Source organism: Microcaecilia unicolor, chromosome 13, assembly GCF_901765095.1.
Source record: "Microcaecilia unicolor chromosome 13, aMicUni1.1, whole genome shotgun sequence".
In the NCBI taxonomy this organism is placed as follows: domain Eukaryota; kingdom Metazoa; phylum Chordata; class Amphibia; order Gymnophiona; family Siphonopidae; genus Microcaecilia; species Microcaecilia unicolor.
This window is the reverse complement of record NC_044043.1, coordinates 49,802,093-49,828,418: the sequence shown is the minus strand read 5'-3', so window position 1 is coordinate 49,828,418 and position 26,326 is coordinate 49,802,093. Positions and strand designations below refer to the sequence as shown.

The following is a 26,326-nucleotide window of genomic DNA, read 5'->3' as shown; positions in this document are numbered from 1 at the left end:
GCATGTTTTCAAAACTCACTCAATCCATCAGCAGCAGTTTTGAGAAACATAGGTAGTGGCCTTTGGCCTGAGTGAGTTTTGGCACAGAAATAGCTACACTAAATGAATTTTGCATGGCTGAACAAAATTTAATTGAATAACTCAAAACTGACAAAAAAATGGGACTGAGTGAATTTTGGAAAAGTGCTCTTCCTATATGTGTAAAAGTAAGCCCACTACAAACATCTCTCTCAAAAAGTACTAGTCACTTTGCATGGCTCTGTACATAGGGGGCACCTACATCTGTTTAGACAACCATTTAATCAAATTAAACAAGTCAAGAACCATTTCTGAATACTTGTTTTGGGGGTGTCAGGATTACCACAATATACATACATGTGACTTGCCAACACTGACAGTCTGGAGACAGAGGGTCTCTTATGCATATCTGCCATTTACCTCTTGAAAACCTGATATGCTATGAATTCTCCAGTATGTTTGGGAAGCCTGGGCAAGTACCAAAGGCACTAAGAATGACAGCTAAATACACCCCCACCTCCAATCATGGACTAGGAACCTACTTTTGCTACAAGCTTGGCCCTAAGTTTGTTAGGGCAGAAATTCATTGTATAAGCAATTTGTAGTAAAGCTATATTGGGGTAGGGTGCTCTCTACATGTCAAATGTTTCTACCAAGTTTAATACATTACTTTATTTCCATAGTTACAGTAAATATGAATATAGCTCAGTACAGTTTTAAATGTCCAGTCACTGTATCTATGAGCTTGGCTGGTCCTGGTCCTATACCTAAAACTGTTCTGGAGCCTGGGGTAATTTGAGTACGACCAGCATCCTGGATTAAACTGACGGTCAATCCCACTTCTGTTGCATGGCTGAGTAGCTGAATTAAAGTCTCTTCATCTGGAGCTCTGACTACCACTTTTGGCTGCCCACAGTATTCCCACTGCTTTAGCAATTCTGGGTTTCTTTTCAGAACTTGCTTGTAGGCAGAAACTGCAGCATGGGCACATTGTGCAGCTACTTTACCCTTCCCCATCTTCAAATCATTCCGAACAATCAGTACCATTTTGAACTCCCCATGTTCTCCCATCATATTTACTTCAGTGTTGCTCTCTGTTCTAGGTACAGCTGTCATCTTTACAGTAGGTCTTCTGAAACGGCCATGCAGACCCCAGCCCAGCCAAAGGCCACAAGCTACCCCAGCTACCAGAGTGAATGCATTGGGATTAGAAAAATAATCCATCATAACGTAGCTTGTCTAAAATAGAAAAAAGTTAACATGTTAACAGCTTATACAACAAGCAGCACTTAAGAGTATAAATTAAATATGGTTTGTATCTCATTGTAAAATGTCAAACCTTGGGCCTAAGGCTCAAGCCTACTATTTCTTACAAGTTAAGTTTGTATAAATCTAGCAGAAGGCAAAATAAGTTTCAAACACTATTTTTTGGTCTCCTGTTCTCCATGGAGAAGATAACAGTATTAACCTGAAATGTACTTAGTGCCTGGTTACCTAATGTTTTTAACATGAAAACAAGTGAATTGAGTAGCTATTTGGTGAGCTCATAAGTGGAAATAAAAATTTGAAATTGGGATAGCCTGGTAACCTGAGCCATTCTACTTGTGTTGATTTACACCAGTGTTTCCCAAACCTGATCCTGCAGGCACCCCAGCCAGTCAGGATTTTGGGATATATAAAATTTATATTTGTATGCCATGAATACTCATGAGAGAGATCTGCATGCACTGGAGGCAGTGAATGCAAATATCTCACGAACATTCATTGTGGATATCCCAAAAACTTGACTGGCTGGGGTGCCTCCAGGATCAGGTTTGGGAAACACTAATTAACACCAATAAATAGGTATGCATAGGCAAACATAGCTTGTTTTTTTTTTTCCCCCTAGGAGCAGATACGATGCTATGGCCATTGTTGTGGGCATTAAATTTTCTATTGGCCAGTTTGAAAACAGCCGTTGCTGCTTGAAAGCAACTTGTTCTTTATCTATTCTTCTGTATCAGTATTGTTTGCATCAAGAAAAAAAAAAAAAAGCCTTATTACAGTTCTCTACAAGGCCTGTACTATGTTCTTCATAGAGACATTCTTGACAACTGATCTCTTACTGGAATATTCAATGTTCAGAAATATGTACTGTAACTATTACTCCACAAATTGTCGTACACCATCTCTGCATATATTGGACACAAAGGATGCCCTTTTATTAAACAAGGTAGATTTTGCACACTAACAGCAAATATTAACATGAGGTAAATGTGGGGGGACATGCCCTATATTTACCGCACATGGTACACAATTAGTGATACCAGAAGAATCCTATCTACTTCTGCCAACTTGTTCCTATCAAGCATGTCAAGACACATGGTAACAACTATGTAGCTTAAATTAATACATATAAAATGGCTTGCAAATCTCAAACTTGTGATGACTCAATTCTTGCATACATGTCACACAACTATGTGAAACTAAGCTATTTGGGTTAGATTATATATCATTATAAACTACTCAGCGAATTTCAATATATCAACAATGAATATGGAAGACATAGAATTGCATTCAATGGAGACAATGCATATCGTTCTATCTATATTCATTGTGGATATCCTGAAAAACAAAACTGACTTATTGGGTGTGTCCATGGACTAGGCTGAGAACCACCGAGCTACTGTACCAAAGTATAACATGAGGCTGCCAACAGCTAGCTGACATCAACTAGGGCTACTATGAATGAAAAGAGGGGATGGGATTTGATCTACTGCCTTTTTGTGGTTACAATCAAAGTGGTTTACATATTATATACAGATACCTATTTTGTACTTGGGGCAGTGGAAGGTTAAGGGGCTTGCCCAGAGTCACAAGGAGCTGCATGTTGCAACAGAATTTTGATGAAAGTTAAGCCACTTGCTACCATAGCTATATTCTAACATTAAAGCAGAGAAAAAAAAATAAAGTTGCACTGTTACCCTTGTTGGTAAGGGGAAAACGTGTGGGCTAAATATATAGTCACTAATAGGTTTATTAATGATTTAATGAATTGACAAATCCTGGGAAATCCCATATCATTCGTGCCAATGTGCTGCACGCATATTTTTTCATATATATACATCAAAATTATTTAACAGTGATGAGATGCTATTGGCATTTGTTCTCCCACATTAATTTACCTCCAGTTGGGAGGGATGAGTGGGTGGGTGTGAAGGAGGTTAGAATACTAACTTTAAAGCCAGTGTTCCCAAGAACTGCAAGAAATATAAATGGCCAAATTTTCAAAACAATTTCTACAATTTCCTACTAACTCTGCTTCGTACGTAGTTGACGTTTATACTCTCTACATATTTAGCATTTATCAGAAGTGTTAAATAGCATTTAGAATCAACTTGCATAGTAATAATCAAGGTGGCTCTGAAAGAGTTCCTAAGTTATAGTCCTCTTAAGCGAAAGCTACCACACCCATGGATAGTCTTTCCAAAATGTCCACACTATATTCGCCTATGATAACTCGCTAAAAAAAGAATAATGATATTACTCCCAAACGAAGACACATTCGTTTCTACTGAAGACAAAAGTATCTCACCCTGACCATTTGGCCATACAAAGCTGCAGGCAGCGGCAACAGAACAGATACAGGCTGAGCGTGCGCACTAACACCAACTCCTGAAGAGAATGAAAGGTACCTGTTTACTCACTCCAAAAATCCGGATCATTTCTGGGCCACGTTTCTTTATTCCAAAAGCTTCCGGCCCTTTCCAATGACGTCACGGAACACAAGCCGCTATATCGATTTTATTTGGGAATCTTTAAATGTTTCATTATCTGCTGTGTGCAGCGACATTCACCAACAGCACAGGTAAAACAAACGGCGGCACACACAACAAGGTGGCGTGACAATATACTATTTCCTGTTCTTACAGTGTCGCTGGGTTTAGGCGAAAAGAAAGTACGAAATGAGGAGGCGGAGTAGCTGTCAGAGAGAGCGGAAGTCTGGTGGTGGTGTATTTCCTGCGGTTAGAGTGACGCCATATGTGTGTGTGAGAAGGCTGTGAGGTGAGTGAGAGCTGTGAGATATTAATCATTTTTTAATAGGTAGCAGCTAGGAAAAAGGTAGCTGATATTTATGGTGAGTTGGCGAGGATAGGTTGGGGGAAGTCTCTGGTTTGCTGCCGAACACTTCTAAGTCTCATTTCCAATTACAGGGATATTGTCACTGGTTATAAACAGAAAGCTAGAAAAAGAAAGTGGTAAAGGTTCTCCCCAGTACCATTCGTTGTACTCGTCGATGGAGAAGGGGAGCAGAGGCGGTCATCCCATGTCTGTTACAAGGTTACACTGAGAGAAAAATATGTTTCCGTTCTGTTTATTGAAGGTCACTAAATCTCTGTCTTGCTTGATGCAGCTCTTGTGAGTGATGTTTAGTGACGACAAGGACCGAAAGAAGGCGTGATGGCAGATGTTGCTTGTCTCTGACATACACGGGAAGGGATTCCTTATTATTACGCTTTTGTAAGGGAAGGTTGTTTGGCTGTTGAGTGGTAAAGGCATACTTACGTAGATTACTCGGTCAGAGTTGATTCTCTCTTGTAGTCAGTCTGAGTGCTTTGAAAATAGGTCTCATAGTAACCAATGGAACTTTGTAAGTATAGGTGCTTTGAAAATGAACTCCTAAGTGATCTGCTTGTTGTTTATTATAGAAGTGCTAGTGGAAGAAGTGGCAGAGGGAGGCTGGATTCTGGAGGGCTTAAGGGAGCCCTCCAAAATTTTCTTGCTCCACGAGGCTCTACTCAGGATGGTCCTCGAGAAATGGGCATCAAAATTATGGGCAAACTTTACTCTCTTCCAAAGGTGAACCTAGAACAGCTCTTCTGCCTACCCATGGTAGATGCTCTTGTAATAGTGTTATGGACGATGTGACCTGGCAGGACTCTCAAAACAGAAGAGTCTGCATTTGAAGCAGGCTTTTCCATCATTGGTGCTTGATGTGCCGATGGTGATCTTCTGTGGTTGTATAATCTGTGTGCTTCTCTGTGAAACTTAGCAGCTCAGACTCTAGAGTGGAATGGGGGAGTAACCTAATAGTGGGGCAGGCTTTGATCCTGGTGACCTGGGTTCGATTCTCACCGAAGTCACCTAACCGTCCATTGCCCCAAGTACAAAATCTTAAGGGGCCTTTTACCAAACTGCAGGAAAAAGGGCCCTGCGCTGGCGGCAGTTTTTCCCACGTGTCAGGGTCCTTTTTACTACAGTGGGTAAAAGACCCCAGGCACACATGGCCATGCGGTAAGAGACTTTGATTTATCACCACGCAAGCCATTTCTGGGGGTTTTCTTTATCCCCTGGAAATGGCGCTCACTTGGGGCGTTGGGCCAGCAGTAGTCCCAAAATAGCGAGCGGTAAGCCCGCGTTGGGCTTACTGCTGCTCTGTAAAAGGCCCCTTAGATTGTGAGCCCTCTTGGGACAGAGAAAATACCTGCATATAATGTGTACAGTGCTGCATACATCTAGTAGCGCTATAGAAATGATTAGTAATATAGAGACTGCATCTAGTAGCGCTATAGAAAATTTGTACCCTAGTCCATAAGATCCTCTATGGAGCAGCCCCAGCATATATGGATGCCCTTGGCAACCTACCACCAAGAAATTCGCTTAGAACTGCTCGTTCTTTCTTAAACCTCCATTACCCTGAGTGTTCTGGACTCAAGTATAAAACCACATATGCTTCCACCTTTTCCTATGTCAGTACTCATTTGTGGAATGCATTACCTAAGTCAGTAAAAACGGTTCAAGATCATCTGACTTTCAGGAAGTCTCTCAAGACCTACTTATTTGGGCAAGCTTACCCTAACGCTCCTGTCTTGCCTCACTGACTCCTGGACTCCGACCCCTCTAGTGATCTTGTGGACTTACCTACTTTTTTCCTATCTCTTTACCTTTCCGCCCCACTTATCCCTTTCCATTTATTGCACTCGCCTGTTTGTTACTTAAATGTTGTAAGCCACATTGAGCCTGCCCGCGGTGGGAAATTGTGGGGTATAAGTGCTGTAAAAAAAAAAAATAATAGTAGAGACTGCATAGTTGGAGTCCAGAGCAGCCATTTTGGCCAACATGCTTTATGAATGTATTTGAACTTGGCTCATCCTTTTTTCAGTTGTAGCTCAGTATAATCTTGACAAAGCAAACAAGCTGAATTCCATTCAAACATTCATTGAAATAGATGCCCCCTATACAGAGTGGCTATTTCAATGTATAACACTAATGCACCTAGTGAGCATCATAGTTAATTCATAGCCTTGGCCCATAAAGTGGCTTGTGACCTGGTGAAGTGCGTCTGTACATGATAATTTTATTGGTTTTTTTTTTGTTACATTTGTAACCTGCGCTTTCCCACTCATGGCAGGCTCAATGCGGCTTACATATTGTATACAGGTACTTATTTGTACCTGGGGCAATGGAGGGTTAAGTGACTTGCCCAGAATCACAAGGAGCTGCCTGTGCCTGAAGTGGGAATCGAACTCAGTTCCTCAGTTCCCCAGGACCAAAGTCCACCACCCTAACCACTAGGCCACTCCTCCACTCCATAATGAGGATCTAGAGGCTGCCTTCCCCATATCCAGTCTGCAGTGTAGCACAAAAAAAAGCAACTGACTTGCAAAATGAATTTGTCACCTTGGAGTGGTGGAGTAAGACCCGAAAAACTTGCAGTGCTTTCGTACCACTGCCTAAGTGGGGATATTAAATGACACTTAACTGGACAGTGCCACTGATATCCCTACAGACTGCCCAACAAAAAAGTGGGCCAGTCGGGGGCGGTGCTGAGGGCAGCATTTGGGAGGAGCAGGGGGTTATGAGTGCCGGTAGTCATCAGTGCCAGCACCCACATAGCTAAGCGGGTGAATTTAGGACAGCTCAAAAGCTCTGCTTTCACCTGCTTAGCTATGCGGGCCCCTTCACTGAATATCGGCATATCTATTTTTGTCCTTAAAAGCCCTGCTGATAACCCTTATGGCTTCCCAAATTGTCCCCCAACCCCCCCCCCCCAAGGCCTAGATAGAGCCCCGGGCCTATCTCTTTCTCTGGTCATCCTAGTAGGGATGTTGGGGACAGGATCAAAGCCCACCTCATTCCTGCCCCTTGCAGCTACACAAGGAAAATGGCAGCTACGACCTCTTGCAATACTTTGTGTAGTATCGTGAGCTGCTGCTAATGGTTGTGGCAGTCATTTTCCGAGTTCAGCTGCAAAGGGTAGGATTGAGGAGGCTTTGCTCCTGTCCCCAACCTCCTGACTAGGACCACCAGAAAAGACAGGCCTGGCGAGGCCTACTTGGACCTCAAGAGGGAGTGGGGAAGAGGCTCTTTGATGCTTGTGGATGGTGGTTTAGGGAGGGGGCAGTTTTGGAGACCAGGAGTGGGGGATTGGGTGGGCTTTTAAGGACAAAAATACTTATGTGGTCCCGTTCAATATTCAGCCATGGCCCACATAACTTTTGTTATGACTCTGGTGGCTATCCCTATCTAATTTAACCCCCAGTATTCAGTGCCAGCATCCGGACATGATCCAACATTGAATATTGGGGGCTAATTTAGCTGGTGACGGTAAGTTTAAAAAAATGCTTGCTTCCACTGGCTGGATATTTTGGGGGGGGGGGGGTCTGTCTTTTGGGTACTTTTTCCGTTTGTGCAGGAAGAGATGTTTCCCTGTAGAGGGTTTAGTTCTGGACATTTTAAATTTGCTTGCCCTTGTGCCACACAGGACTAGGCAACTTGATGGTGATTGAGATGATAGGGTGAAAGTTCTTTCAGTAAGAAGGATGATACTGTACTTAAAATCATCCTATCCTTAGCCATTATTAATTAAGACTCTCTACAGGTAAGGGCCTGGATCTCCGAGACCCTCTTGGCTGGTATAATAGCTGTCAGAAAGAGAGCCATTTGAGACATTCACCAGGGATGCTGCCCTGAGTGGCTGAAAGGAGTATGACAGACCAAATTCAAGTCCCACAGTGGCATCATCCGCCTCGGAACTGATACTCTTGGCCCTCTGCAGGAAATGTTCTACCTGCTTGTGTTAGCAGCAAAATCCCTTCTTTGCACTCTTTATGACATGAATGCCACACACTGTGCTCTAGTGGAGTTACTGTAAATGCCCAGCATGCAGAAAGTTTAAAACAAGCATGTACAAAAGCCCTATCAAGAGTGTTTTCAAGCCATTTTTGAGCAGATGGATAAGAGGCCATCAAAGTGGCGTATGGTTCACATTAATGCAAAGCTCTGAAGGACTTCAAAGTGTTTTTGATAGGTCCCAGGCAGCCTCTTGTGTGGAGTATAGGTTGGTTCTGATGGAAGATATCTGTAGAGCAGGTGTTCTCAACACAGTCCTCTGGGTACACCAAACTATTCTAGTTTTCAGGATAGCTACAGTGGATATGAATAGATAGATTTGTTTATAATGGAAGCAATGCTATCCTGAAAACCTGATTGGCTAGGTATATCCTTAGGACTGGGTTGTGAATCCTCGCTGTAGAATAGTGACATGGATATCATAAGTACATAAGTAGTGCCATACTGGGAAAGACCAAAGGTCCATCTAGCCCAGCATCCTGTCACCGACAGTGGCCAATCCAGGTCAAGGGCACCTGGCACGCTTCCCAAACGTAAAAACATTCCAGACAAGTTATACCTAAAAATGCGGAATTTTTCCAAGTCCATTTAATAGCGGTCTATGGACTTGTCCTTTAGGAATCTATCTAACCCCTTTTTGAACTCCGTCAAGCTAACCGCCCGTACCACGTTCTCCGGCAACGAATTCCAGAGTCTAATTACACGTTGGGTGAAGAAAAATTTTCTCCGATTCGTTTTAAATTTACCACACTGTAGCTTCAACTCATGCCCTCTAGTCCTAGTATTTTTGGATAGCGTGAACAGTCGCTTCACATCCACCCGATCCATTCCACTCATTATTTTATACACTTCTATCATATCTCCCCTCAGCCGTCTCTTCTCCAAGCTGAAAAGCCCTAGCCTTCTCAGCCTCTCTTCGTAGGAAAGTCGTCCCATCCCCACTATCATTTTCGTCGCCCTTCGCTGTACCTTTTCCAATTCTACTATATCTTTTTTGAGATACGGAGACCAGTACTGAACACAATACTCCAGGTGCGGTCGCACCATGGAGCGATACAACGGCATTATAACATCCGCACACCTGGACTCCATACCCTTCCTAATAACACCCAACATTCTATTCGCTTTCCTAGCCGCAGCAGCACACTGAGCAGAAGGTTTCAGCGTATCATCGACGACGACACCCAGATCCCTTTCTTGATCCGTAACTCCTAACGCGGAACCTTGCAAGACGTAGCTATAATTCGGGTTCCTCTTACCCACATGCATCACTTTGCACTTGTCAACATTGAACTTCATCTGCCACTTGCACGCCCATTCTCCAGTCTCGCAAGGTCCTCCTGTAATCGTTCACATTCCTCCTGCGACTTGACGACCCTGAATAATTTGTGTCATCGGCGAATTTAATTACCTCACTAGTTATTCCCATCTCTAGGTCATTTATAATACATTAAAAAGCAACGGACCCAGCACAGACCCCTGCGGGACCCCACTAACTACCCTCCTCCACTGAGAATACTGGCCACGCAATCCTACTCTCTGCTTCCTATCTTTCAACCAGTTCTTAATCCATAATAATACCCTACCTCCGATTCCATGACTCTGCAATTTCTTCAGGAGTCTTTCGTGCGGCACTTTGTCAAACGCCTTCTGAAAATCCAGATATACAATATCAACCGGCTCCCCATTGTCCACATGTTTGCTTACCCCCTCAAAAAATGCATTAGATTGGTGAGGCAAGACTTCCCTTCACTAAATCCGTGCTGACTTTGTCTCATCAGTCCATGTTTTTGTATATGCTCTGCAATTTTATTCTTAATAATAGCCTCCACCATCTTGCCCGGCACCGACGTCAGACTCACCGGTCTATAATTTCCCGGATCTCCTCTGGAACCCTTCTTAAAAATCGGAGTAACATTGGCTACCCTCCAGTCTTCCGGTACTACACTCGATTTTAGGGACAGATTGCATATTTCTAACAGTAGCTCCGCAAGTTCATTTTTTAGTTCTATTAATACTCTGGGATGAATACCATCAGGTCCCGGTGATTTACTACTCTTCAGCTTGCTGAACTGACCCATTACATCCTCCAAGGTTACAGAGAATTTGTTTAGTTTCTCCGACTCCCCCGCTTCAAATATTCTTTCCGGCACCGGTGTCCCCCCCAAATCCTCCTCGGTGAAGACCGAAGCAAAGAATTCATTTAATTTCTCCGCTACGGCTTTGTCCTCCTTGATCGCCCCTTTAACACCATTTTCGTCCAGCGGCCCAACCGACTCTTTGGCCGGTTTCCTGCTTTTAATGTATCTAAAAAAAATTTTACTATGTATTTTTGCTTCCAACGCTAATTTCTTCTCAAAGTCCTTTTTTGCCCTCCTTATCTCCGCTTTGCATTTGGCTTGGCATTCCTTATGATCTATCCTGTTACTTTCAGTTGGTTCTCTTCTCCACTTTCTGAAGGATTGTTTTTTGGCTCTAATGATTTCCTTTATCTTACTGTTTAGCCACGCCGGCTGACGTTTAGTCTTTTTTCCCTTTTTTCTAATACGTGGAATATATTTGTCCTGAACCTCCAGGATGGTGTTTTTAAACAGCATCCACGCCTGATGCAAGTTTTTTACTCTGCGAGCTGCTCCTTTCAGTCTTTTTTTCACCATTTTTCTCATTTTGTCGTAATCACCTTTTCTATAGTTAAACGCTAGCGTACTTGATTTCCTAGTTTCACTTCCTTCAATGCCAATATCAAAACCGATCATATTATGATCACTGTTATCAAGCGGCCCTCGTATCGTTACCCCCCCTGCACTAGATCATGAGCACCACTAAGGACTAAGTCTAGTATTTTTCCTTCTCTTGTCGGCTCCTGAACTAGCTGTTCCATGAAGCTGTCCTTGATTTCATCAAGAAATCTTATGTCCCTTGCGTGTACAGATGTTACATTAACCCAGTCTATATGCGGGTAATTGAAATCCCCCATTATTATTGTGTTGCCCAGTTTGTTTGCGTCCCTGATTTCCTTTAACATTTCCGCATCCGTCTGTTCGTCCTGGCCAGGCGGACGGTAGTACACTCCTATCACTATCCTTTTCCCCTTTGCACATGGAATTTCAATCCACAGTGATTCCAAGGAGTGTTTTGTTTCCTGCAGAATTTTCAATCTATTTGATTCAAGGCTCTCGTTAATATACATGCTACCCCTCCACCAATCCGATTCACCCTATCACTACGATATAATTTGTACCCGGTATGACAGTGTCCCACTGGTTATCCTCCTTCCACCAGGTCTCAGAGATGCCTATTATATCTAATTTTTCATTAGTGCAATATATTCCAACTCCCCCATCTTATTTCTTAGGCTCCTGGCATTCGCATATAGACATTTCAAACTATGTTTGTTGTTCCTAAGTACATCATGCTTAGTACTTGACAGTATTAATTGGCAATCTTTTGTCTGATTTTTATTGTTATTTAAAGATACCCGATCTACTACAATCTCTTTGCAACCTCACTATCAGGATACTCTATCTTCCCTGTTATGGTGATATCTTTGAAAGATACCTTATCCCGAACCATGCTCTTTTGAGCGACTGTCGGCCTTCCCCCCATTTCTAGTTTAAAAGCTGCTCTATCTCCTTCTTAAACGCCGATGCCAGCAGCCTGGTCCCACTCTGGTTAAGATGGAGCCCATCCTTTCGGAATAGGCTCCCCCTTCCCCAGAATGTTGCCCAGTTCCTAACAAATCTAAAGCCCTCCTCCCTGCACCATCGTCTCATCCACGCATTGAGACTCTCTCAGTCCCTTTCCATAATACTGTAATCTGGACCTGTAGATCAGAAATAAATGTCTTTGGAGTGACAGTCTGTGATCATGGTGCATTCCTCCTTGCCTGATAAAAATGGCTGTCATACGTCGTACATCCCACTAGTCTGGCACAGAGAAAGGGGAAAGTACAGTTATGTCTTACCTGATAACTGTTGTTGCTTGAGTCCTGCCAGACTTGTCCAGGAACTTCCAAGGAATCAAGTGTACTGGGGGTGAGAGGAGTGGGGGAAGAGAGATGGTGCAGGTTACATGACTTGCTAGAGAATTAAAAAAAAAAAAGGAATGTGTGGCTAACAGAAACAGGCACTAAGAGGTTCAAGGGCTAGGTTATAGAGACAGCTTGCTGAAAGAATACTGACAGGCCAGTTGCTACATTAGTATAGATAGTGGCTTGGGCAGGAATTTGCTCTCTCTCCATTGCTGTAGGGAAGGTATATTTCCACTGGTCTGACTGAACTCAGGGAATGACAGTTATCAGGTAAGGCATGACTCTACTTTTGAATTGAGGTTCGCACTGGTCTCCTTTTTTTTTTTATTATTTATTTTTTTCTTTTTTTTCCTACCAATCTTGTAGTGTTAACAGTATTTACTTCTTGTTTCTGAAAGCTTTTTCTCTGAAGATTTTAAAGCTCTTGATTTGTTTGTTTGTTTTTTTTGTTGGGTTAATGTAATCCTCTCTATTGTGCTTGGATACTGAGGTAGATTTTTTTCATTGTCATGTTTACATGCATAGATGTGGTCCTTTGAATGCACTGTTATGTTACTTTGCATAGAACAAGCACTTTGTTCTACATCAGCTGTTGACATAAAGCTTGCAAGGGAACCATTGGATCCTGCACATACTGTGCCACTCAGTGATGGTGGTGATTGTATTGATCAGTACTGGTTATATTAAATAAGGAGTAAGCTGTAGAGGCTGGTATTTTCAAACCTTTGAGGTTTTTAAAACTTGTATTTCAAATTGTCAAGCACCAGTTTCACAGAAAAAAAGAATATATCCATATCATTCATTTCTACATTCTGAAAAACAAAAAAATGAAGAAAAAAATTCTGCTATCCCTTAAAATCCACAATAGAGGATAAAGAAACTCCTTGCAACCAGACCAAAAAAACAAAGGAAATTGTAAAAAGAAACCTCAGTGTCCCACAGTAGTGCCCTTTTACCGCGTGGTAGGCCCATGTTAGGCCTACCACGCCTTAGTAAAAGGGTCCAGAAATGCATAATAAAGGTGGCAGCCCAATATAAAGGCAAAATACATGTCCCCTTAGACAGACAATACAAACCACTCACTCGGCTATTAGAAACACTACAGGAACTGGAGAAATTTCTCCAATTGAGATGATTCAGAAAAGATGAATGTGCACGTCTCTATATAATAATTTGTAACTCTGCTTCCCTGGCTGGCTGGGTTCATAAGTACATAAGTAATGCCATACTGGGAAAAGACCAAGGGTCCATCGAGCCCAGCATCTTGTCCACGACAGCGACCAATCCAGGCCAAGGGCACCTGGCAAGCTTCCCAAACGTACAAACATTCTATACATGTTATTCCTGGGATTTTGGATTTTTCCAAGTCCGTTTAGTAGCGGTTTATGGACTTGTCCTTTAGGAAACCGTCCAACCCCTTTTTAAACTCTGCTAAGCTAACCGCCTTCACCACATTTTCCGGCAATGAATTCCAGAGTTTAATTACACGTTGGGTGAAGAAACATTTTCTCCGATTTGTTTTAAATTTACTACACTGTAGTTTAATCGCATGCCCCCTAGTCCTAGTATTTTTTTTGGGTTCGTAACAGCATACTGACGTTGGCTCGCCTCCAGGGTTCCCTTCCCTCTCAGTGTCCCGCCCTCGCGTAAAGACAAAATGACATCAGGAGGGCGGACACTGAGAGGGAAGGCAAGGTAAGGCTGGAGGCGACGCGAGCCCAGCCTGCCGCTGCTGCCACCTGAGGTAAGATGAATGGCTTAAAGGCTGGGTGGCAGGAAGGACAGAATCATGGGACACGGAGGGGAGGGCAGAGGAGAATCGCGGGACACGGAGGGGAGGGCAGGGCAGAGGAGAATCGCGGGACACGGAGGAGAGGGCAGAGCAGAAGAGGATCGCGGGACGGGGAGGGCAGGGGAGAGAGGAGAAATCACTTAGAGGAGAGCCTTCCTAGGACCCGTTTCATTTTTCATGAAACAGGCTTTGTTGCTTGTCCCTTATATTTCAATATATACTTTGAGGAAACTTAAGAAAAGCTCAACACCAGTTGAAATTGTTGGTGCATTTTCAGGAAGACGTTATGCCTTTGTGAGTGTCTTTAGAAAACTCAGAAAATACTCAAACGTTTTGCCCACAAAAAGAAATATCTTTGTCAGCCTGTAGCTCAATGGACGAGACAGGACAATCTTTTTGCCTTTCCCTATGTTGTTTATAGTTATGATTGTTTAATCTTCTTATTGAGTGCAAAATGATAAATACAACAAATGCAGAATAAACTGGATAGTTATTGCCAATAACTAACCCCCACTCCCTTCTAAAAACAGAACATAGAGTTTGGAGCCTTGGCTCTGATGACCCCGAACACAGAAATCACTAGTAAGCCTTATTTATAGTTATTTAAAGCTTTACAGTCTTGATGATTGGGTTTAGCAACCTGCAAAATACCTCAGCACTTTAGGTATACATCAGTACTTATCAATTCTCAGTCTTCTTTCAAAACAAGTTTGGTTTTCAGATTAATCAAAGGGAATGTGCATGATGTATTTTTGCATGTGATTTGCCAAAGAACCAAACTCATTTACATATTTTGCTTACCATGAAACTGAGGTTTACCATGATATCTAGAGTTGAGAACCACTGGTTTAAGGTGATAAAGCATTCTTATTTAGGAGTTCATAAGTTAGCTTGAAAGTATCATTCTAAATTACAGCAATCTATATTTATGCATTTGTTATAGATAATATTAAATCTGTTGAGGATATTAATAGTTAAAGGACTTGTGAGAGAGCTCAGATTCTTTGACAAGTATAACTTTGCTCTGTCTCAAAAGCACAGATAAGTTGTCATTCGCTGCAATGAAATCTAAAAATAAAACACTTTTAGATCTTACTATTGGTAATTCAAAAGAAAATGAATAATATTTTTTCCAGATCTTTGGACTTTGGCTTTAGTTTTGTTGGAGTAATAACATCTGGAGAATGAGGTGGGGGGGGGGGGGGGGTTCTTGCACAAGCAATCAGCTGTTCAGCAGTGCTGCCTGTTGCAACACATTCTACTTTATGGTGTAATCCAGTAATTGCGCAATGTTTTGTTTTCTTAGAGTTTATAAGAGTTCATAAGAGGTTGTGAGAGTTTCATCTTGAAAGATGTGGGCATTGGTGGTAACAAAATAATGCAGAAAATACCGTGTTCAGATTGTAGGGAGTTTGTTTTTTTTTTGTTTTGTTTTTAGGATGTGAGCTAATCTTGAAGTTGGATGGAGGTAGAACATTTATTTTGATTTGAAGGTATTTTTCTTGACAAAAGTGACTCTTAGAATGAGAATATATTATCCAGGAGTAATTGGGAACCATGGAGCTCAGTAAAGCATATGTGTGTTGTTTTCTGGTGGTGTGATCCCATTTCAAAGGGTCTTGGAGGTGATCCATTGCAAATGTGCTTGGAACATGCCCTCACTATTTCATACTGCAGGTAATGAGGGAGAAATTGATGTTCAGTGTTGCTGCTCTGATTTCTTGACCTGTGTATATTAAGCTAGTCTGTGAAATACTAGTTTCATGATCCCAAGAAGCAGAGCTGCTTTGTATGACTGTGACAGTTATACTGCAGCTGCTTCTTTCCATCTACTGGAGACACAGCCTATCCCACTTATAAGTCCGTTATTTTCTCTGTGACAATTAAGTGATATTGAGACAAGACAGCACTGCAGTGGTATGTGAAAAGCATGATGCAGGAGAGGATACTGTGTGTGCTTTAGGAGGTTGATCACAAAAAGGATTCTCCTTTTGTGACGTTCCAGATATTCAGATTTCTGAAGTAAATATCTAGTCTAAGATCAGTAATGCCATCTCCATCTATTAAGAGTGTTTGTTTTTTGTTTTACTTTATCTATCAAGATGACATTTAATTCGGTAACAACAGTGTGTAATTTACTCTGAGTAGAAATATTCTAGTAAAATTATGGTGCACAGAATTTTTTTTTTTAAGAAATCATATAGAACCTGTACTATGTCTGCAAAGCATTCAATAAATGAAGTAGTTGCTTAAAATAGACATTTTGGGTTTTTCTTTCCTGTGTGCTTAGATATGTAATGATACATTGGATAACACAATTAGATTTTACCTAAGTGTTAAACAAAATTTTTATATGTTTGGAAACACAACAATTTGGTTTTGCCTTTAGATACTAAATTGACTTCTATGGGCTCCTTTTGCAAAGCTACACTGGAAACAGAATGGGCTTCTTCACATTTACCGCACAGCTTTTGTAAAAGGAGCCCTAAATCTTTTTTGCTAAGTCATACTAAGCTAACATGACTTTTGTTTTTTCATATGTTCATCTTCAGAGATTCATAACATCGATCTATGAAATGGCAGGGAATGGAACAGATTGTGAACAGAGACGCTTAACAATGAACAAGGAACAGCATAATGGAAACATTATAGGTAAGTTAGAAATAGAAAAAAAAAAAAAGCTCCATGGTTTTCAATACAGTGGAACTCTCTCTTATAATGCAATTCTTGAAATTGGTTATTGAGAAAATATCAGTCTTATTCCTGAGAAATAAATCAAATATCAAGGTACTAATGCTGATGTTATAGCACTTCTTATTTTATATTCTGTGACTTTATTATATGCCAGTATATCTGATACGTGTCCTTTAAGTATTTCCTGAAAACCAGATCAGTTTGAAACCCTCCAGGAACCACAGTTTAACATTTTCTGTGAGGCTGTGCATTTTGCATAGAAGCTTACATGTGATCAAAGCTTTAAAAGTCTTGTTGAAAGTAGTGAAAAACTTAATGGCCACAGAGGTTGATAGTTGCCAGCAGTATCGATATCAAAGAAACAAAATTGAAATACCAGGAGAATTATACAAATTTGTATATATCTTGTTTATTAATAGAAAATGCCAAAAATAATGAGAAATGGCAATGTACTCCTAATTTAATGAATTGTAGTAATTATGGATCAGATGTACTAAGCCCTTTTTCCTATAGCCCCTGAGCAGAAATTTATTAATCCATGTGGTGCTGTATGAGAAAAGAGCTGTCATCGCCCTGCTTTCTTATACTTTGCAATATTTGACATCTACATACTTGTTTGACATAAAGAATAAACTTGTGGCATTTGTAACACTACTATTCTGCATGATGATGATGTAATTTGAATTAACTTGTTTTTGCTTTCATGATTAGTAGGAAAGCTTTGTTCAGAGGGACTGTGTATCTTTCCTGTAGAGTGTCACCTAATGGAACTAAAGGTGAATAACCCTGTTTACTAGAGATATGCACTCGTTTTTTAAAGAACATGGGAAATATCAACATTTCAGAATAAGTGACACACATTGAAAATAGAAATATATAGACAAAAATTAAACGCCCAACAAGCCAGATTTTACATGCAGTACAGCACCAGAGAAATAGGTGCATTTTCCCTTGTACAGTGCAAATTATTTCATTCTGTTTTATTGATGACAGCACAGTAGAAAACAACAAAGTAAATTCTTCAAATTCAAAAATCATCAGCCTCCCTTGATCTTCAAACCCACCCAAGCCATAGCTATCCCCACTCAACCCCCACCCCCTCCTATTACCATAACCATCCCCTCACAATTTTCCCTTTTCTTTTTTTTTCTTTTTTTTATTTATGCTTTTAAATTTTACAAAGGCACAATGATCTTTGAAAGATTAACACCAAGATTGAAGAGGAAAAAAAGTACAATCAGGAAATATTAACAATGAAGGCATTTTTACTTGGTTAATTAGTCCACAATTAAGAGAGTCCTTGATAAGTTCCAAAGGAAGTTGGATTATAAAGGAAACTTACAAAAAAAGGATACAGGTAGTCTTTCCCCATTAAACTCTTGTACAGCTATCTACACCCGTGCTACCCTGAGAATTAAAAAAAATGCGCAATTGGAGAGGTTCAAAGAACACATTTCTTATCTTTAAAGGAAAGAAAACATTTGCATGGAAATCGTAGTTGGAAACGAGCACTCAATAACAAAACCTCTTGTCTCATTCCAATAAATTTCCCTTTTCTACCCCAACCCCCTTATAAGCTATTTACCCCAGAACATGGGACTGAACCTGTGAATCTCCCACCTTTCCCACCTAACATAACCAACCCAAAGATACCGTAAAACAGTATTAGAAACCTCATATCCTGAACAATAGTAAGTAAACTTATACAAGAAATAAAATAAAGGCATACTAAAGCATTCTGCTGTAGTGCTGGGCAGACTTCTACAGTCTGTGCCCTGAAAATGGCAGAAACAAATCAAGGTCAGGTATACACAAACAGTAGCACATATGCGTTTATCTTGTTGGGCAGACTGGATGGACCGTGCAGGTCTTTTTCTGCCGTCATCTACAATGTTACTATACATATTTTCAAAGCACTTAGCCTTCAAAAGTTCCATAGAAACCTATGGAACTTTGGAAGGCTAAGTGCTTTGAAAATATGCCTCTTTGTTACATAATACAATAACAGAAAAAGAAAGTCATAATTTAAAATGACAAGTAAAGTCAAAGCTCATGGGAGCAGCATCTTAAATGCCCTGTGCGGCTGGGATAGTTTGTAAAAATGTTTGTGCTACCTCCACAGTAGTATATACTCTGTAATCCCTATTACTATGTAAGCCGCATTGAACCTGCTTTGAGTGGGAAAGTGCGGGGTACAAATGTAATAATAAATAAATAAAAAAGAAAGTCTTGCCATCATGTTTTTCTCAGAGTTTCGCTGAGTAAAGCAAAGCACATGAAATCATTTGAAGATAAAGCTCAGAACATAAGGGAGCAAAAGCTTTCCGAGCAGCACGCGCTATAGCAGTATAGTCCTGAAAACATAAAGCTTTTTTAAATTTTCAAATTCCAAACACTACCCACCTCTTAGAGCTTGTTGGATAGCTTGTTTATATGCAAGATGTACCACACAAAAGACAACCATCCTAGGCTTCACAGACACATCAGTCCCCAAGCCAAGCCAATGAGCCCTTAATATTTTAAATGGAATCTCAAGGGAAAGGAAGTGTAAATATTTTGGAATCCAAGTCTCTAGTCTCTACACCAAAACATCAGGCATCATGGTCTCAAAGTCCCACCAAGCACAAATATTTGCGCCAGGCTCTGCCCTCTAAGTCATCCACCTTGCGCTCCATCTGTTGAAAACTATGACCAAACTTATCTGTATCTTGGTTCTTGTTCCACACATTGACTTCCAGCACTCCCACATGATGTTGTTGCGCGTCAGATTCTAAGTCTATGCATGTGCAGCTTCAGTTCTGTCCTGCAACTTCTGCAGTTTAGCATCCAGTGCTGCTTCCACCATTGCCCATGCATCCGACACAATTTCCTTGAACCAATGGGAGCTTATTGATGAACCCAGCAGGGCCGAAGGCAGCGCCATCTTTGCTTCAGCTCCCCACTTCTCTGCGAGTCAGTCTCGATGCCATAAGAAATAGAAAATACCTCAAAACTGTTCCTTCCTTAGCGTCCTTCTGGAGCAGCCCAGAATGCGCCTGATGGGTTGTGCACGCCTTCTAGCAGATGTAGACTGTGACTCTAGAGAGAGTTAATAAGAGCCCCTGCCAGCTAGAGACAGATCCAGTATTCTCAGTCTCCAGCAGGTGGAAGATGGTGAGCCCTTCAGTCTCTTTACAAATAGGCTTTCTTTTTTTCTCCTTTTCTATGGTTAAAATAGCTGATGCTTTAAGAATTACAAAGTTTTCTGGTGTAGTTTCTTCTTAAGTGGATCTTTTGTGCATCTGGGGTCTTTACCTGATTGTAGAGGTTGAGGCCTGTGGGAGTCTCTGTTAGCCTTGGGGGTGTCACACTTGGGAGGCTGGGTCCCTCCTCTCCTCCCTGTTGCAGCGAGCTGATCTGCTTATTATTTTAATTCTCAGTCTCTTCGGGGGAAGAGCTGTTTAAGGCAGGGAGAGGCAGCCGCTTAAAAAAAAACAAAAAACCCCGAACATCTGATTGATACAAGGGCAAGCGAGCGAGGCTGCTCCCTTTCCTCCCTTTCTAGCGGTTGGCCTCAGTTTTTATCTTTGCCGGCTCTGTTGTCAGGGAGTTAAAAAAAAAAAAAAGCCGCGGTGGCATCTGGGAGCAAGTGGCTGCTGTATATTTTGCACTGCGATTGAGATTTCACTGGAGGTAGGTCCTGTTCTTCAATCTTGGTGGTGGCGGTGGCCTCGGAGGGGGAGGGGGTAAGGATTCAGGTGTGGAGAAGGACAAGTCAGCGGCTCCGGTTTTGGCAGGAAATGCCGCCATCTTGCCTTCTTCAGCTGTGTCAGCAGACCAGCCTGCTTCTCTGCTACTTCTTTCAGCACAGCAGCCTGCAAGGAGTCTACCTCTTCTACCGGCAGGGTCAGAGGGGGGTTTTCCTCTGGAATTTGTCCTGCAAATGTACAAGGCTTTTCTTTTGCTAAAAATTGTACCCTCTTTCAGCTTCTGTGAGGTCTGTGGAAGGTCAGCTGGTCTCGGGTAGGCGACCCAGGGTGTCCTGGAATCTGGAGGAGGACCTGGGTTCTGATCCAGACTGGGAGATGCCCTGTCTTGAGAAACAAGAGTTTTCATTTGAAGGACATGTTGCTGAAGACTCTGGTCAGATAGACTCAGGTGCTGAGTCTCTTCTCCGGGGGGAGGATACTTCTGTGGTTAGAATTTTTCACAAAGAAGATTTCCAGTACTTTACATTTTGAGGAAGAGGAGCCCCCACCATAGAGGGATGGAAGGTGGATCTCCTATTGAATGGCATTCAAAGGCCAGGTAAGACCTTTCCTATGCACCAGGATATCAGGGACATCATTCATGCGTAGTGGGATGTGCCAGATTCCTCTTTTAGACCCGCTAAGTGTATGGTTCGTCTCTATCCGGTACCTGATTCGGACAAATCCCTTCTGAAGCCTCCAGTGATGGATGCAGTAGTTTCTGCAGCTATTAAAAGGAATACAGTTCCCATGGATGGTGGCACTGCACTTAAGGATGCTCAGGATCTCTGTATGGAGGCTTTGTTGAAGAGTAGATTTGCGTTTCCTTGGTTGCTAGAGCTTGCTTTCGCTAGTCAGAGAAGGTCATAGATCTTCGGATGATTTGGCTAAGATTGAGATGGGATCAGCCTTTTTGGCAGGTGCTTTTTATGATTTGCTGAGAGCTTCAGCTAAGTCCTTGGCTTTGGGAGTAACTGCAAGACAGTCTCTTTGGCTACGAGGTTGGTTAGCGGATGCAGCTTCTAAGTCTAAGCTTAGTAGGTTTCCCTTTCGGGGTTCTCTGTTGTTTGGTGATGAGTTGGACAAGTCAGTCCGCAGTCTGGGAGATACTAAGGTCCCGTGGCTACCGGAGGACCGGCCTTGGGCATTTGGGCATGGAATATTTTTGAGCTGTGGTCAGGAACATGATTTTTGTCGCTTTAGACCAGGTAGAGCGGCTCTGGTACAGCGGTCCCAGTTCTTTCAGAGGAATTGGTCCTTTCTATGAGCTCTCAGAGGGGGCAGAAAAGCAGGAGTCTCTTTCCAGTCTCCCACTCGTCCGGCACAATGAAGGTTTCCAGGCCCAGCCTCTAATTTCTATGGGAACGTGTTTAGCGCAGTTTTCTTGGAGGTTGGCCCAGATTACCTCCGATCAGTGGGTACTAGAGGTTATTTGAGAAGGGTACAGCTTAGAATTTGCGCGTTCTCTTCCAGATGCTTTCCTGGAGTCTCGTTGCTGATCTCCCATCAAGATGGGCATGGTCATGGATACTCTGGAAAGGCTTCTCGACCTTCAGGCTATTTGTCCAGTTCCCTCTTTGGCGCTCAGGCAGGGTCGGAATTCCATTTACTTTGTTATTCCAAAGACAGAGGGTTCTTTCACACTGATTCTGGACCTCAAAGCGATCAATCGGGCTCTCAGTATCCACTTTTCATATGGAAACTCTTCACTCTGTCATAGTGACAGTTTGGGCTAGAGAGTATATGATTGCACTAGATCTAACAGGGGCCTATCTGCACATTCCAATTCAACCCATGCATCAACGTTATCTACACTTTGCGGTGTTGGGCAAGCATTATCAGTTTCGGATGTTGGTCTTCGGTCTTGCAACAGCCCCTCGCACATTTGCAAAGGTTATGGTGGTAGTAGCAGCAGGAATCCTAGTTCATCCTTACCTAGATGATTGGCTGATCAGAGCAAAGTCATACCAGGAGAGTGTTCAAGTCACGGATTGTGTGATTCACTTGTGAAATGCCTTGGTTGGGTGGTCAATTTACAAAAAAAGTCATCTGCAGCCATCTCAGTCACTGGATTATCTAGGCATGTGCTTTGACATTTGGTGGCGTTGAGAATTTCTTACACAGGCTCGAATACGCAAGTTACAATTGCTAATTCAACAGCCAGAGCCGGTGTTGGGAGGTGGGGATGGTGCTGGGCAGACTTATACGATCTGTGCCAGAGCCGGTGGTTAGGAGGCGGGGATAGTGCTGGGCAGACTTATATGGTCTGTGCCCTGAAAAGGACAGGTACAAATGAGTTTATCTTGTTGGACAGACTGGATGGACCGTGCAGGTCTATTTCTGCCGTCATCTACTATGTTACTATATTACTATGATAGTGGGGTCTGCACGGGAGCTAAGCAGCCATTCAGCACCGTGATGTCACTTCTGCAATGTTATTATTTTTCCCATTACTGTATCACACTCTACTATCTACCCCCTAATAACCAACTCCCTCAAACAAAAATCCTATAGATATAAAACTAAAGTTAGTAAATATCTATTCATAGCCCCCTCTTTTTTTCCTTTTTTTTTTACCTATTGCCTTTTTCTTTTTATTCTTAAAAAAAAAAAAAAAAAAAAACCTCTCCCTTCCTCCAAACTATTGATGCAGACAGAACCAGCAGACGGGTCAGTCAAGATGGGTGGCTACCTTGGATGCCAAGCCAGGGGTATATCAGCGTCCTTTCTGGCCTTGTGCTTGAGCTTCTGCCATTCCAGAGGTTTCCCATTGTAATGATGGTAGTGAAAAACTTGGACTTCGTGTAGAGCTGACTGTGTCATTGAAGGGGTTCTCTTTCACTGACTAGGATCCCCACAGCCACCTTGGGCACCATTTTGACCCATGACCATATTGGAGACAAGCATAGATATGTGCCAAGACATCTTGCATCATCTATTTTTATTTAATACAAAAGAAATATTAATATTGGTTGCAGCTGGGTAAACAGACACAGGGTAAAGTGCATTGTCATAAGAATCAAGTGACAAATCTGGGATTAGAACCCATGAGTTTGATCTTCTTGCTCTTGATGTTGTCCCTTTGCCACTAGACCATTCAGTGTGCTTTTCTGTTTTGACCTACTAAAGTCTGTTTCTTTTTTTCAGATCCATCTTTGCTGATTGAAAGGAAGAAGAGGGACAGAGAAGCAAGGCAACATATTGTTCTCTGGAGACAGCCACTCATTACCTTGCAGTATTTTTTCCTGGAAACCTTAGTAAAGTTGAAGGAATGGACCATAAAGTAAAGATCTTTCACTCCATTGCATTCTAGGCTTTCTGTATAAAGGCCATGTTTTGATTTAATATTACACAAACCATTTATGGTAGATTATGTAGAGCATTCTCACATTTGATGTCTAATACCAGTTTGTTGTGACTGGTATCCAAGAAGACAATTGCATTTTGATTTTACTGCTTTGAATTTTAAAAGAAAAAGCCTTACTCCAAAACCTTGGTATCCATTTGGGGGTATTTTTAAAAGGCCTTTGATATCAGCCTGTTCATGTTTGCTTGTCTCACTTGTAAAAATCTCCTTTTCTGAAGCCTCACTTATAAAAGTCCAACTGTGTTCTTGCCTCCTATGACATCAATAGACTGTGTGATGCCATTAGAGGAAAGAATGCCATGTATTTTTGAATACCTCAGGCACTTATTTGAGCAGCAGAGACCACAGAAAGTAGGAGGCAGAAAGTAGTTACCAGTATTCTTTTTCACTAGAAGAAGTTCTTGTTAACACATTTGGAAGCCATCAAGTCATGCTTAGCAAAGTTTTCAGGGCAAGGTTCAAGGTGCGTGGTGTTCTTAATGATGATATTGCTGCTTCCAAAAGGACTTTGTCATGCTGTATAGTAGAACATAATACACACCAATCCTCCCTTCAGAATGCTAAGCAGTTTTCAAGCTGTGAAATGACTTAACTAGTTACAAGGACAATCTGTCATTCTTAAAGTGTTTTAATTTGTATCCGCTAGCTTGATAAATAGGAGCTGTAAATAGGTTCCAAGTGTATATGGGAGATAGAGACCTTACACAGGTTTGTGTAATAACACAAATGCTATTTATAAAATACTTTATTTTAAACTATAGAAAGCTGTTTCCTGCAGTACCGACAAATAGTACTGAGAATTCATTCTGAGGAAGCTGTACTTGTTAACATTGCATGTGCTTTTTATAGTGCAGGAACTTTGCTGACAGATCAGAAAACTATAGGGTCACTTCATGACTGGCAGTTTTTTTTTAACTATAGCAGAGCTTGTCCCCCCTGGGGATGATCTGTCTGGTAAGATGCAAGCAATATGATAACTTTTTCTGATGGAGAATTGTAAGACTTACTTTGCTATAGCGTAGGCAGAGGTACTGTCCTAGCATGATTTAGGAATTGGTCCTTGGGGCCATCAATCAGGCCTGATTTTCACACCAAATGTTCATTCATATTTGTATACTTTATTTTTTTTTTTAACTCTAAGAACTATTCTCCTGAAATCTATACCTGGTTTAGAAAATATTTGCTTTAGAGAAATATTAGTTCTTACCTTAGTTTACCTTTTTTGTTGAAACTTTCTAAATATGAAGTACTTGTTGAAGCATATACTGCAAAGTCCAGTTTTAATTGCCAGAGAAAGTCCAGTGAAGATGTCTGTGACTTGTTTCGAGTTTGATGAAATGGTTTAAAAAATGTTCACAAAATATATAAACATAAAATATGAACGTATACATTAGGTTGGTAGTGAAACCCAGTGCTAGTACAAACAGCCCTCAGAAATCTGCTTACTCATTCTCTTCTCCTTCCAAGATTGTGTGCAGTGGGGGCTTTTACCAGGGCCATGTACACCCCCCTCTAAAAACAGAAGTCAATTTGGATCCACCTGTACTGAACATTTGTAATATTTGGTAGTGTTTTTAAAATTCTGATTTCCTTATCCTGCTACTAGATCAATACAGACAAGTGGGTTGTGCTTCTGAATCAGCAGATGGAGGCAGAGAATATTGACTTTCAGTAATGTCATCACTGTACTGGTAAAGTCCTGGAACTTGCCTGTATTCTCTGCTTATAGCAAATGGTTGCAGTCTAAATTGGTGCCATAGGATTTCATGTAGCCTGGCGCCCTTGGGTGCCGGTGTCCTGTGCTTCAGACGCTGAACTCTGTGCCTTGTGGTTGGCTCTCAGGAATCGGTCTATGGACTTTTCCTTAAATGAGCCAGAGGGAGGCCATTTTGCAAGCCCTAGGGTTTTCTCCTGGTGGGGGCTAAAGCAGTTGAGGTAGTGTGGCCCCTGTGAGGCATCTGCAGGGAGAGGATCCTTCTGGATCTATCCGCCGCTTTTGACACTGTCAATCATGACTTACTTCTTGCCACACTGTCCTCATTTGGGTTCCAGGGCTCTGTCCTCTCCTGGTTCTCCTTCTATCTCTCCCACCGCACCTTCAAAGTTCACTCTCATGGATCTTCCTCCACCCCCATCCCCTTATCTGTTGGTGTTCCCCAGGGATCGGTCCTTGGACCCCTTCTCTTCTCAATCTACACCGCTTCCCTGGGCTCCCTGATCTCATATCATGGTTTCCAGTATCATCTCTATGCTGATGACACCCAACTATATCTATCCACACCAGACATCACCACGGAGACCCAGGCAAAGGTATCGGCCTGCTTATCCGACATTGCTGCCTGGATGTCCAACCGCCACCTGAAACTGAACATGTCCAAGACTGAGCTTATCGTCTTTCCACCAAAACCCACTTCTCCACTTTCTATGTCGGTTGATAACACCCTCATCCTCCCCGTCTCATCTGCCCGCAACCTCGGAGTCATCTTTGACTCCTCTCTCTCCTTCTCTGCGCATATCCAGCAGATAGCCAAGACCTGTCGCTTCTTCCTCTTTAACATCAGCAAAATTCGCCCTTTCCTCTCTGA

General features: G+C 42.0%; 2 protein-coding genes across 7 annotated transcripts in view; one reads left to right on the top strand and one right to left on the bottom strand.

Moving 5' to 3' along the window:
- Positions 1-281: 281 nt before the first annotated feature.
- On the bottom strand, positions 282-3,905 carry PTRH2 (peptidyl-tRNA hydrolase 2). Of its 4 annotated transcripts, none has more exons than XM_030186298.1 (2): positions 3,693-3,905; positions 282-1,257 (listed from the first exon to the last, which is right to left on the bottom strand). In XM_030186298.1, the coding sequence occupies exons 1-2, from the start codon at positions 3,720-3,722 to the stop codon at positions 724-726; spliced, it is 564 nt and encodes a 187-aa protein (XP_030042158.1). In that variant the 5' UTR covers positions 3,723-3,905; the 3' UTR covers positions 282-723. The 4 variants fall into 4 exon arrangements, with proteins under 4 accessions (XP_030042158.1, XP_030042159.1, XP_030042160.1 ...); XM_030186299.1 differs by having other exon boundaries at positions 3,705-3,905; XM_030186300.1 differs by lacking the exon at positions 3,693-3,905 and adding an exon at positions 3,593-3,686.
- A 68-nt stretch (positions 3,906-3,973) lies between these two features.
- Positions 3,974-26,326, top strand: part of VMP1 (vacuole membrane protein 1) — a 224,134-nt gene continuing 201,781 nt past the window's right edge. Inside the window, exons 1-3 of one of the 3 annotated variants that reach the window (XM_030186296.1) lie at positions 3,974-4,062; positions 16,505-16,604; positions 23,522-23,657. In XM_030186296.1, coding sequence (XP_030042156.1) covers positions 16,529-16,604; positions 23,522-23,657 — 212 coding nt within the window. In that variant the 5' untranslated portion in view covers positions 3,974-4,062; positions 16,505-16,528. Of the gene's footprint in view, positions 4,063-15,313; positions 15,446-16,504; positions 16,605-23,521; positions 23,658-26,326 lie in introns of those variants that run through there. The other 2 variants (XM_030186295.1, XM_030186297.1) reach the window with 2 other exon arrangements.

Bases quoted from the DNA above. Each gene is read 5' to 3' on its own strand.
- PTRH2 (XM_030186298.1), bottom strand. From the start codon at position 3,722: ATGATCCGGATTTTTGGAGTGAGTAAACAG. The intron at 1,258-3,692 runs GTACCTTTCATT...TTTCTATTTTAG, and splicing joins TTTTTGGAGTGAGTAAACAG to ACAAGCTACGTTATGATGGA.